The sequence below is a fragment of the Lutra lutra genome, chromosome 6 (assembly GCF_902655055.1).
Source record: "Lutra lutra chromosome 6, mLutLut1.2, whole genome shotgun sequence".
Taxonomy (NCBI): Eukaryota; Metazoa; Chordata; class Mammalia; order Carnivora; family Mustelidae; genus Lutra; species Lutra lutra.
The window spans coordinates 71,129,617-71,143,917 of NC_062283.1; the positions used below are offsets into that span (position 1 = coordinate 71,129,617).

The following is a 14,301-nucleotide window of genomic DNA, read 5'->3' on the forward strand; positions in this document are numbered from 1 at the left end:
CAAGGCAGTACAGCACTCTTACAATTCTCTGAAAATGCAGCTTGAAGAGGCTTCTGCTGTCAATGCAGTAGGTGAGCCTAGGCCTTTTCTGCAGCCTACCAAAGATTCTAATTTAACTCCCACTAGTCTAACTCCCGTTGCCTGGAAAAACAAAACAAAAACCGCATCAGAACCAATGCAACTTGAAAACTATACTGACAACATTCTACCTACCATTTGTGTATGGGCAAATCTGCACTACAGAAAAGTGTTTCATAGCAGGACAGGCTGTAGAACTTGTACATGAAATGAAGCAGACAGAGAAAGGAAAATCTGAAGCCAGAAATGCTTTAAGCCTTTAAATTGCTTTTTCAGGCTCTGAGTGTCTTCCCTTCATTTCTGTGACAATACCACGTACCACCCACTCCTGCCATGCCCCTTCGCAGGTTGTGCTCTTTTACTGCTTTCTAAAACACGGCTAGTCCCCGTCTTTACTTCTGGGTCCCATTTTCTTCACTCCTTGAATACATGATCATACCCAACCTTCAACAACCACCCAGGTGGACTGACAAGTCCTAAATTTCTAATCTCTCCCTTAGACCTATAATGAATATCAGCCTCATTCTTCACCTCAGTCCCAAATTTACAATATATAAGCTGAACTCATTATTTTCCTCCTCTAAACTTATTCCTGATGTTGTCATCTCTATCCTGGTCTTTGACAATATGAACCAAGCAATTTTGCCCATTCTCTAACTCACTAAACTCCTTAAATCAAGCCCATGCTTGGTCACAGAGAGGTTTAATAAATATTCCTTCTCTTATCATGACCAATGGTGTTTTAAAATTCGGATGTGTTCATTTAAGTTTAAGACTACTGAGATAGCCTCCTGACTAGTTTCTGCCTGAATACCTACCATAAATCTGTTATGCCACTGGGGTAACCAAACTAGGATACTTTGGAGAGTAAAAGAGGGTGCTATTAATCACTGTGCTAGTACAACAGGCATTAACTAACTGGAAGTGTACCTAAATGTGGGACAAATGGGCCCTTTACTTTAGAGCCTGCTCATGTCTGTAACCACACTCTCACCACTACTCTTCTCTCATTTTGCACTTCATCCACACACAATAATTTGTAGTTTTCCAAATGCATTATTTCTTCTCTTGCCTTTGGAACCTCTTCACACACAGTATATTATACTTCAAGCTCTTTTACTCCATGTCCTTTACCTGCTAAATTCTTTTACTTCATCACGTTCTCAGATCAGATATCCTTCCTTCAGGAAGTCTGAGCCAACCTCTGGAAGACTAGTTTCTATGTTCTTAGTAGGGATTCCCATGGCACTTTATCTAGATCCCATTTGAGTACGTCAAACTTACTTTGACTGTGTCTTATTTATCTGTCTTCCTCATTAGACTGTACACTCTTCGAAGAAAACAACTTCCCTCACATTTATGTTACTAATACCTACACAGTGCCTTATCTACAGTAAACATAAATAATTTTTGAAGAAATGGTTACACAGTTTTTTGACAGTATCTCTCTATAGACTTCAAGATCCATGAAAATAGAAATTATTTTTCACTCTTGTGGGTCCAGCATTTGCCACATTAGATGTTTATGTTTTGTTGAACAAGCTCATTTGTAAAGGTGGAACTCATTTATAAAATGCTTACTAAAACCAAACGACTTGGTAGTAGAAAAAAATAGCTGAAGGAAAAACAAATAGAAAAAAATTATATAAATGGAAAGAAAAAGTACAAAACGGAAAGAAAATAAATGATGCATCAATGAAGCTTAATTAAAATAAATATTATTTGGCTGGTCTTTCCAAGGGTCACATCTGAATTAAAGGAAGGCATCTCTTTCTTCTTCATTTTTTTTTAAAGATTTTATTTATTTGGCAGAGAGAGAGGAAGAGAGAGAACAAGTAGGGGGAGTGTAGGCAGGCAGAGGGAGAGGGAGAAGTAGACTCTCCCCAGAGCAGGCAGCCTGATATTGGACTTAATCCCAGGACCCTGGGATCATGACCTGAGCTTGAAGGCAGGCGCTTAACCAACTCAGCCATCGAGGAGCTCCTTCAGTTTTTTCTTTTTTTTTTTTAAGGTTTATTTGTTTATTTGACAGAGAGAGAGAGAGAGAGATCACAAGCAGGCAGAGAGGCAGGCAGAGAAAGAGAGGGGGAAGCAGGCCACCTGCTAAGCAGAGAGCCCCGACGTGGGGCCCGATCCCAGAACCCTGAGATCATGACCCGAGCTGAAGGCAGAGGCTTAACCTATGAGCCACCCAGGCGCCCCACAGTTCCTTCAGTTTTTAACAAAAGGTAAAAAGGACCCCTTATATTCTATTTGTTTGTTTGTTTGTTTTCCAAGAAGGCCTGTTAACTACAGGTTGAAATTTTGGTATAAGGCATTATAAATACAAATCTCTCTTCAGTTCGAGCAATTCTACTACTAAAACAATCTAGGAGGTGTGAACTTTAAGATGAAGATCTAGTTCTCATTTTCTACCTATGAGATTTAATGATGTTTTTCAGGTCATCTTGATTGTAAGGCTATTCAAAGTTTTTAATAGGTAAATAGTTATTTCTCAAGAATATGTTTATAAAAATGTTATTTTATTTCAAAAATTTACTGTATTTAACCTCAAATATACAGAATATGAAAACTATAATTTTTTTTGTTTAATGTGCTATGGAATCAGGGTGAATAAGCTATGGGCCCCAAAATGTGTATATAAAATGCTGTGCATAAATAATAACATTATTCATACATCCCAGGTAAAAATTCCTTTGCTATTATTCTTCACAGAAATTGAAGAAATAACTCTAAAATTTGTGTGGAATCACAAAGACCCCAACAGCCAAAGCAATCCTGAGAAACAAAGAAAAAAAAATTAAAGCCAGAGGTATCATGCTTCTGGATTTCAAACTATACTAAAAAGCCATAATAATAAAAACAGTACGGTACTGGCACAAAAAGGACACATCCACCAATCGGAACAGAGTATAGAGCCCAGAATTGAATCCTGGCATATACAGTCAATGTATATTTGACAAGAGAATACCCAATGAGGAAAGAATAGTATTTTTAACAAATGTGCTGGGTAAACTGTAGAAACACATACAGAACCATGAAATCGAGTCCCTATCTGACACTATTCACAAAAATTAACTTGAAATGCATGGAAGACTTAAAAGATCTGACACCATAAAACTCCTAGAATGAAACATGGGGAAAAACTCATCATACTGGTCTCAGCAATGACTTGTTTTTTTTTTTTTTTTTTTTTGATAGGACATCAAAAGCACAAACAACAAAAGCAAAAGTCAACAAACAGAAGTACATCAAACTCAAATGCTTCTGCACAGAAGATCTAATAATTAACAAAACGAATTAAAAAACCTACAGAATAAAAAAATATTTTAGGAAACCATATATCAGAAAAGGATTAACATCCAAAATATATAAAGAACTTGATTTAATAATTAAAAATAAGCAATCTACTTTTAAAAATGGGCAAAAGAACTAAACAGATATTTTTCCAAAGAGGACATCGAAATGGCTAACAGACACATAGGAAGATGCTCCATATCCTTAGTCATCAGGAAAATGCAAATAAAAACTACAATGAGCTACTCTGTCACACCTGTCAGAATGACTATCATCAAGAAGACAAGAAATTACAGATGCTGGCAAAGATGCGGTGAAAAAGGAACCTTTTACATAGCATTGGTGGGAATGTAAATTGGTCCAGCCACTATGGACCAATAAAATAGATCTACCATACAATCAAGCAATATCATTTCTGGGTACATTCCCACAAGAAATGCAAACAGGATTTCTTTTTTGAAGATTTCATTTATTTATTAGAGAGAGAGAAAATGAGACAGAGAGAGAGAGAGAACAAGATGGGGAAGGGTCAGAGGGAGAAACAGACTAGCCATTGCAAGGGAGACTGATGCAGGACTGGCTCCTGGGACTCTAGGATCATGACCTGAGCAGAAGGCAGACACTTAATGAACTGAGCTACTGAGGTACCCCACAAACAGGATTTTGACAAGATATATACCCTCCCATGTCTATCACAGCATTATTAATAATAGCTAGAATATGGAAAAACCCATATGCCCATCAGTGGATAAAAAAGATATGATGTTACATATATACAGTAGAATATTATCTGGCCACAAAAAGGAAGATATTCTACTATTTATGATGACATGAATTGACCTTAAGCACATTACATTAAGCAATATAAGTCAGACAGAGAAAGAGAAGTACTGTAGGATATCACTTATGTGTAGAATCTAAAAAAATTTAACCTGTAAAAACCAGAGAGTAAAATGGTGGTTACCAAAGGATGAGAGTACGGAGATGGAGGTCAGTGCGATAGGATATAAGGGCACAAACTTGTAGGGAGTAGTAAATATGCCACAGAAACTTCATGTACAGTATAATGAATATAACTATTCAATACAATAAATATTACTACATTAGTAAACATTATATAAATGTGTTAAAAGTACCAGTCTGCATACACCTTAAACTTACATATTACAGGTCAGATTTATTCAGTGAAAAAGAGAAAAGCACTATTCACACACCAAAAATTTTTCATTTGCTAAGTATTTTGTTGTCATATTTGTTGTTCTTTTAAAACCTTGTTGTTTTTCAGTTATCTATTGAAAAAAAGTTCATCTCATATATTTGTAACACCCATCTAGTACTTGCAGTTTTCCTTGTATTCCCTCTTATTAATTGCCCCTATCTTTTGAAGTCTAACTTCTCAACAATATTTTAACTCCCTAGATAATTTAAAATCCTTCTACTATTTTCGCAGCCACCTTTCCCACATCCCTCCAGCTATTTCTGTATGTCCTTGTAGCCTGACTTAGAGAGCCCTCTACTGGCCTGATGCTAAGTCAAAAACCATTTTCTTTAGCTTTCAAATGCAAATTAAGATACACACATTTTTTATAATATAATAATTGTATAATTCAAGCTAACCCTTTATTCAGAAAAATAAAGTTACAAGGAGAAACTGCATGATTCTATAAAATTGTTATCAAAGCAAATTACACTACTTACATAGTATAGAAATAGATTGTTAAATAAATACACTATTAATCCCAGTACCATAGAGCCTTACTATCATGGGATAGAACTCAAAGATGAGACCACATTGCAATGAGGTATTCTGATGTATTAGTAACTGAAGTATGGTAAGCAAGCTGGAATCTCTGTTAAATGCTTCTGCCTTAAGTAAGTCTGAAGATTAGTTGGTCTTCAGTATTTCCTGACTTTAACATACCAATTCCTTTAATTTAAAAAAAAAAACAAGTTTGAAAATTTAATGGAGGAAAAAAATTCCACTTAAAATGACTTTTTTAAATTCCAGAAATAAAGACAAAACAATTTCCATAAATAGAAATGTATACCGCCATAATGTTATTAGTCCTCACTTTTGATCCCAATAAAAATGCCAATAGTTTTTAACGTTTTGGAAGTAAACAAGCCAAAAAGAAAGTCTATATAGAAAACCACACAAACAAGTTTTAAGAAAAATTCTTAAAAAGAGTATGAGAAAGCCACCTTTTCAGTTGTATAAATTTTGTTATAAGGCCTTATATACCATGTGTTCCCATTAGACTGTACTCTCAGTGGCAAAAACCAACCTCATTCACATTTCTACTCCTTGCACCTACACATTGCCTCACCCAGAGTGAACATAAATTTTGAAGAAATGGGTAAACATGTTTACCTATATGGCCTCTCCCTCTATAGTTTGAGGTCGATGAAGGCAGGAACCATTCTTCACTTTGGTGACCTCACAACTTAAGTCAGTGGATGTTTAGTAACTATTCTCTCAGATGGGTTCGTTAGTGAAGACAGAACTTATTTATAAAATAAATACTCATTAGAATTAGAGAAACTTCATAGTAGAAAATAACAGATATAGGAAAAAGAAATAGAATGACACAAATAGAAAGAAAATATTATGATAAATTCAGAAAATGTATTTTCAAGTCAAACTATAGACAAAAAGCTAATTCTTTTATATGTACAGGGCTTATAAAATTAATAAGCAAAAAATCAATACCTAACAGAAAAAACTGAAGTATGGATGAGAAATGACATTTCACAGAAAAGAAATATGAATGGGACTTAAATATATAAAAAGAAATTCAACATCACTCAGGAGGAAAACATATTAAAACCATATGAAGAAAAGAAGAAAGATCTCAAATTAGCGACCTAACTTTATAGCCTAAGTCTGGAAAGAGAATAAACTAAACCCAAAACTATCAGAAGGAATGAAATAATAAAGATTCAAACAGTGATAAATGAAATAGAGAATATAAAAACAATACAGAAAATTAATGAAACTAAAATGTGGTTCTCTGAAAATAATCTCAGCAAAATTGATAAACCTTTACCATAGATGGACTAAGGGAAAAGACTCTAATTACTAAAATCAGAAATGAAAATAAGACACTATCAACTCTATAGACATAAAAAGGATTATGAGAACTGTGAACAATTAATTATACACCAACAAACTGGATAAACCAGATACAATGGACAATTTCCGAAAAACATAAAACCTACCAAGACTAAATCATGAAGAAACAGAAAATCTGAGCAGACCTATCTATTAAGAGATTGAATCAGTAATCAAAGATTTCCTCCCACCGCTCCACCGCTCCACCGCCCACCCCCACCCCCCAAACACAAAGCCCTAGCCCTGGACCTGATGGCTTCACTGGTGAATTCTACCAAACATGTAAAAAAAGAATACCAATCCCTTTCAAACTTTTCCAAACACTGAAAGAGGAGAAACTACATGTCCTAAGTCATTCTGTGAAGACAGCATTATTTTGATACCAAAGCCAGACAAAGACACTAAAAAGAAAACTACACACCAATATCTCTGATGCAAAAATCCTCAACATGATATTAACAAACTGAATTCAGCAGTATATTAAAAGGATTATAATCTATGACCAAGTAGGATTTATTCCTGGAATGCAAGCATGGTTCAACATATCAAAACTGATCAATGTAATAGACCACATTAATAGAATAAAGGGAAAAAAACCCCACAATCATCTCAAGTGATGTTGAAAAGTATATGACAAAATTTGACATCCTTTGGTGATTAAAACACAAAAAGCTAGGAACAGAAGGAAACTACCTCACAATAATAATGCTATACAGAAAAAAAAACCCACAGCAAAGATTACACTCAATGGTGAAAGACTGAAACTTTTTCTCTAAGATCAGGAACTAGGCAAGGATACCCATTTTCACCACTACTATTCAACAAAATACTGGAAGTTATAGCCAGAGCAATTAGGCAAAGAAAAGAAATACAAGACATCTAAATTGGAAAGGAAGACATGAAATCATCTCTGTTCAGGTGATACAATCCTCTATGTAGAAAATCCCAAAAATTCCACAAAAAGCCTGTTAGAGCTATTGAATAAATTCAATGAAGTATTAGGATACAAAATCAACAGACAAAAATTTGTTGCATGTCTATGTACTAACAATGAACACTCTGGAAATAAAATTATGAAAACAATCCTATTTACAAAAGTATCAAAAAGAATAAAATACTTAGGAATTAACCAAGGAGATAAAAGATGTGTATAATAAAAATGACAAAATACTGCTAAAAGAAAATGAAGACATAAATAAATGGAAAAACATCCCATGTTCTTAATATTGTTAAGATGTTAATATTAGTCAAAATTATCTACTGCAATCCCTATCAAAATCACACTTATTTTTAAGAAAGAGAAAAACACCATAAAATTCATATAGAATCTCAATGGACCACAAACAGCTTAAACAATCTTAAAAAAGAAAACAAAACTGGGGAACTCATACTTCTGGATTTCAAAACAGTGTGGTACTGAATAACAAAAGACACATATAAATCAATGGAATGGAATCCAGAGTCCAGAAATAAATCCTGGCATACCTGGTCAAATGATTTTTAACAAGGTTCCAAGACCATTCAATGTGGAAGTCTTTTCCACAAATGCTGCTGGGAAAACAGGATTATCCACATGTAGAAGAACGAAGCTGAACCCTTACCTAATAACAAATAGAAAAATTCACTGAAAACAGATCAAAGACCTAAACCTAAGACCTAAAACTATAAAACTCTTCGAAGGAAACATGTGGCAAAAGCTTCAAGACATTGAATTTGTCAATGAGTTCTTGGATATGACACCAAAGGCACAGGCAATAAAAGAAAAAGTAAACAAACTGGACTTGAAACATTAAAAATTTTGTGCATGAAAAGACACTACCAACAGAGAAAACAATCAATAGAATGGGAAAAAATACTTGCAAATTATATATTTAATAAAGGGTTACTATCTAGAATATAGAGAGAATTTTTAAAACTCAACAACAAAAAACAAGCAACCAATTCAAAAATGGGCAAAAAACTTGAAAAGATATTTTCTTTAAGAAGTTATACAAATAGCCAATAAGCCATAAAAAGATGCTCATATCATTAATCATTAAGAAAATGCAAACCAAAACTACAATGAAATGCCACCTCATACCCACTGGGATGGCTACTATCAAAAATCAAAAAGTAACAAGTATTGGTGACAATGTGGAGAAACTAGAACCCTTGTACACTATTGGTGGAAATCCAAAATGGTACAGCCACTATGGAAAACAGTAAGGTGCTTCCTCAAAAAATTAAAAATAGAATTACTATATGATCCAGCAATTCTACTTTTTGATATATACTCCAAAAAATTGAAAGCAGGGTCTGCAAGAGATATTTATATACCCATATTCAAATAAATATTAAAAATGTCCACAACAGCGTTATTCACTACAGCTAATATGTAGAAGCAAACAGGGGCACCTGGGTAGCTCAGTCAGTCAGGCATCTGCCTTGGTTCAGGTATTATCTTGGGGTCCTGGGATCGGTCCCTGCACTGGGCTTCCCAGTCAGAGGGGAGTCTGCTCTTCCCTTTCCCTCGGCCCTTCCCCCTGCTTATGCTCATGGTCTCTCTCAAATAAATAAAAAAATCTTTTAAAAATGTGGATGTAAACAAAGTGCCTGTCAAGAGAGGAATGAATAAAACAAAACGTGGCTATAATGGAATATTATTCAGCCTTAAAAAGGAAGAAAGTTCTGACACACTATGGCACGAATGAATCTTGAAGAAACTATGTTAAGTGAAAAAAGCCAGTCACAAAAAGACAAATACTATATGATTTATTTAACATGAGATTTTAGAGTAATCAAAATCATGGAGAATGAAAGTGGAACAGTATTGCCAGGGGTTGGGGAGGTGAGCGGGGAGTTATTGTTTAATGGGTACAAAGTTTTAGTTTTATAAGACATAAAGAGGTATGGAAAATGGATGGTGCTGATGGTTGCACAATACTGTAAATGCATCTGACACCCCTTAACTATATATTTAAAAATGGTTAAGATGGGGAAAAATGGTTAAGATGGTAGATTTTATATGTATCTTACACAATTTTAAATTTTTTAAAAAACCATGGCAAGAACTCCCTACCCTACCTTACATAAGAAGAAGGGTAAACATCTCAGTTTGATAACACAGTAGCAACTTGATAATATCAATAAAAATGACCAACTCATACAACACCTATAAATTTCACTTGAGAACTTAACTTACAAAAATACTTGCATATGAGCAAAACAGTATTTACAAAAGGTTATTCTTCACATTATTTACAGTAGCCCCAAATTAGAAACAACCTAAATTCTGACTAGTAGGGATAAGATGAATAAATTATGCTATCTCCACACAACAGGAAATCAATCAGCTATAAAAGAAAAGAAAGGGATGTTATCTTTGTAAAGATATAGAAATAATCACTGTATTTGTTTAACTGAATTATAGTTGACTCACACTACATTAGTTTCAGGTGTACAAAACTGTGACTCAACAAGTCTGTATGTTATACTGCGCTCACATGTGTAGCTGCCATCGGTCATCATACAACACTATTACAATACCACTGACTAGATTCCCTACCCTGTAGCTTTTATCTCCCATGACTTATTCACTCCGTGTAACAGGAAGCCTGTACCTCCACTCCCCTTCACCCATTCTGCCCATTCCCCTGGGCAACCATCAGTTTGTTCTCTGTATTTATGATGAGTCTGTTTTTGCTTTTTTAATCACTGTATTTTAAATAATTTTATGTAATCTAAAGGGAAAAAGCAAGGCACTGAATAATGTATATATCTTGATTCTTTTTGTGAAGATAGGGAAAAAATACATTTATATCTGCTAATAACATACATTAATAATGGAAAGATATATTAGAAACTGGTAACAGAAATTCCTTATGTGTGTGGGGAGGGATTATAAATTGGACATTTGGAAAACAGTTCTTGGACATGTTTTATTATGTATATAAATTTGAACCATGTGAATGGATTAATTAAAAAGGATTCTTATCTTACAAGCTAATTATATAATTAACACATGCTTTACTAATAAAACAACAACTACAAAATTCTCTATATCATACCTGCAAACCAGCCACATAAGAATCTTCGCAGTTTACATAATGTCCCAACATGGCATGTTGTGCCCATAATTCATTATCCCTTATCCTCTCATGTAGGTGCGTAATTTGTTGTTTCTGCCTGCAAAACATAAATTGAGGTGACATTATAAAGAATATGCTTTTCTAAGAGAGCATTAAAAGCAGAATTTTAAGTTTTCTAATAGTTTGATGTAAGAATTAAAAGTATTATCAACCTTAAAATTCATAATAGGTAATTTTTCAAAACCACAGTACCATGAGTTATGTGGACCATAGAAGAAGTTTATTTATAATGTAGAATACTTCTGGCATTTTATAAAATATAATCTTAGTAGAATACTGTTCTTACATAATAACAAAGTCACATTTTGCTTGCTTTCTTCTCGTTACCTAATATAATAAATGTTATGTCCTCAGTTTGGAACTCCTTTACCTTAAAATCCATTATTTTCATTCATATAAATTCCGTTTAACACTGACATTACTCAGAATCTCACTGTCAGAAATGAAAGATATTTTCATAAACATCATCTTGCCCAACTGCTATTCTGTGCCTGTATCTTCTCAACAACATTCTAGGTTACACAGGCTACACATAGGCATCACCAATGACAGAGAATTCACTTGGTGACAGATTTAGATTTGGACAGCTTAGACATTTCACTTTTTTTTTATTTTTTAATTTTTTTAATAAACATATAATCTATTTTTAGCCCCAGGGGTACAGGTCTGTGAATTGCCAGGTTTACACACTTCACAGCATTCACCATAGCACATACCCTCCCCAATATCCATAACCCCACCATCCTCTCCCAAGCCCCCTTCCCCCAGCAACCCTCAGTTTGTTTTGTGAGATTAAGAGTCTCTGATGGTTTGTCTCCCTCCTGATCCCATCTTGTTTTATTTATTCTTTTCCTAACCCCCAAGCCCCGCCACGTTGTATCTACACTTCCTCATATCAGGGAGATCATATGATAGTTAGACATTTCACTTTAACATAACTTTGTGTTGGAAACAGACAGACACCATACAGTTCAAATCTTTCTTCAACAGCTTATTGCTTACTTTAATCAAGTTATTTAACTTCTGTGTTTATACATCCTTTATACAGCTGACATTTCAACAGTGTGGGGTTTACAGGCACTGATCCTTGACTCCCTGTACTGCCACACAGTTGAAAATCTGCATATAATATTTGACTCCCCAAATTTACCTACTAATAACCTACTGTTGACTGGAAGCCTTACCAGTAATGTGAACAGTTGACTAACACAACTTTTGTATACTTTATGTATTAAATACTGTATTCTTACAATAAAGCTAGATAAAATATTAAGAAAATCAGAAGGAACAGAAAATACACTAACAGTACTGCATTTTTGGAAAAAATCCATGTGTAAGTGGACCCATGTAGTTCAAACCTGGGTTGTTCAGGGTCAACTGTATTTGAAAACTGTTAGGTACCAGGCATCAGGTTAAGAGTTCATCTTTAATAACTAGTCTCATAATAAGATTATGAAGAAGAAAGAGCTTTTAAGAAAAAGTACATGGGTAAACAAATAGCTTGGTATTTGCTAAAATTACTTACAAAGTAACTTTTGGAGCGAGTTAGGTTATATGTTTCAGACTGTATCAAAAAGCTTATTCTACTCAGAGCCACTTAATGTTTTATGTACACTATACTTTAAGAAAATTCACATAGAAAAACTCAAATAGTTAATAGATAAATTAGGAGAGATTAGTCATGACACTTTTCAAAGAATTTAAAGCTTTACAAAAGAAAACTAAATGTCCTCTTCTGGCCAATACAGAGTAACAGAAACCAGTTGTGCCCTTCTGCCTGACACAGCTACAAAACAGAACAAAATACAGGAAGCAACGACTCTCAAAACACTGGACATTGGTTATTTAGGAACAGAGACTTCTGGGAGATGGGCAACCAATGAGGTGAGCTCTACGACTGCCAGAGCCTACTGCTCAGGTCCCACCCAACACAGGTAAAGAGCCCTCTCTGAGCTGAAAGGACAAAGATGGGATACTGGGAAAATGAAAACAACTAGAGTTCACAGTGCAGTCATCCTGACTATTCAGTGGAGTGATAATGAATAAACACATGAGGAAAACTACTTAAAGTGCACATGTGCAGGGATGGTGGTCAACCAAAAAGATTTAGAAGGAATTGCACCTGAGGCTTGCTTACTTGGGGCCTAGAATTGCACCTGTTTTCAAATGCCACGTGGAAAACTTCCTAATTCACAGGGCATCATTTAGCAGCAATTTTCAACAAAGGTCAATTGTGACTGCAGAACAAATTTCAGGAATACAAAAATATGGGACATCCAAAAAAAAAAAAGCTAAAATTCATAATGTCTGGTACTTCATCAAAAATTACCAGGCGTACAAAGCAGGAAAATATAACCTAAAAAGAAAAACTAGTCAACTGAAAGTGAACCAGAACTGACACAGATGATAGAATTAATAGACAAAGAGTCTAAATTGGTTATTAGAACTGTTTTTATATGTTCAATAAACTAGATCAATTATGTTAAATAAAGACATAGAAAACATAAATAGGGGTGCCTGAGTGGCTCAGTGGGTTAAAGCCTCTGCCTTTGGCTCGGGTCATGATCCCAGGGTCCTGGGCTCTCTGCTCAGCAGCGAGCCTGCTTCCCCCTCTCTCTCTGCCTGCCTCTCTGCCTATTTGTGATCTCTCTCTCTCTGTCAAATAAATAAAATCTTTGAAAAAAAAAAAAAGAAAACAAGAGTATTATCTTGAACGGGATTAAAAGCAGATTACTATTTGCAGGAGAAGATTAGTGAATTCGAAGACAGCAATAAAAACTATCCAAAAGGAAATAGAGAAAAAAAGACAAATAGAAAAAAACTCAAGTGCATCAGTGAGCTGTGGGATTTAAGAGACTGAACATACTGTAATTAGAATCCCTAAAGTGGGGGTAGGGACAAGAAAAATATTTTGTAGAAAACTGGCCAATGTTTCCAAACTTAATGAGAACTATATACCCATAGATCTAAGAAGATGAGAAAACCCCAAGCACAAGTAACATGAAGAAAACCAAGGATCATCTTAATCAAATAGCTTAACATCAGTGATAAAGAGAAAATCCTAAAAGTAGTCAGAGAACAAAGGATAAATTCATTCAGAGAGACAAAGCTAAACAAAATGGCAGATGTCTCATCTGAAACAATGCAAAGAAGAAGACAGTAAAGTACTTTAAAGTATTACATTAAAGTATTAAAATTTAAAAGCTATCAATCTAGAGAATTTTTTTACCCAAGGTAAACTTGAAGCAAAATAACAACTATCAAACTAGAATCATTCATCTAATGAAAGTATCAAAGACAGAGGTAAAAACAGGTTTTTTTGAAAACTTAAAAGCTGAAAGAATCTATCACAGCAGACTTCAACTACAAGAAATGATAAAGGAACACCTCCAGGCAAAAGGAAAATACCAAATGAAAACGTGGACCTACACCCAAAATGATAACTACATGAGCAAATACATTATCATTCTTATTATTTAAATCTCTTTAAAAGATAATGGACTGTGTAAAGCAAACAAACCAACAAAGCCACAAAGTACTGTTGGGTTTATAGAGTGTAGAAGTAAAATGTACAACAAAATAGCTCACAGACTGGGAGAAGAAAACTAGAAATATATTTTCATAAGATTCTTACATTGTACATGTAGCAGTATAGTAATATAGTACTATGTAAGGGCAGACTACTGC

General features: G+C 34.5%; 1 protein-coding gene across 5 annotated transcripts in view; it reads right to left on the reverse strand.

The window, feature by feature from the left end:
• The window catches only part of CEP85L (centrosomal protein 85 like), a 223,684-nt gene that overhangs the window by 52,559 nt on the left and 156,824 nt on the right, over positions 1-14,301 (reverse strand). For all 5 annotated transcript variants that reach the window (XM_047732071.1, XM_047732070.1, XM_047732072.1 and 2 more), the window contains one exon: positions 10,534-10,651. In XM_047732071.1, coding sequence (XP_047588027.1) covers positions 10,534-10,651 — 118 coding nt within the window. The remainder of the gene's footprint in view (positions 1-10,533; positions 10,652-14,301) is intronic.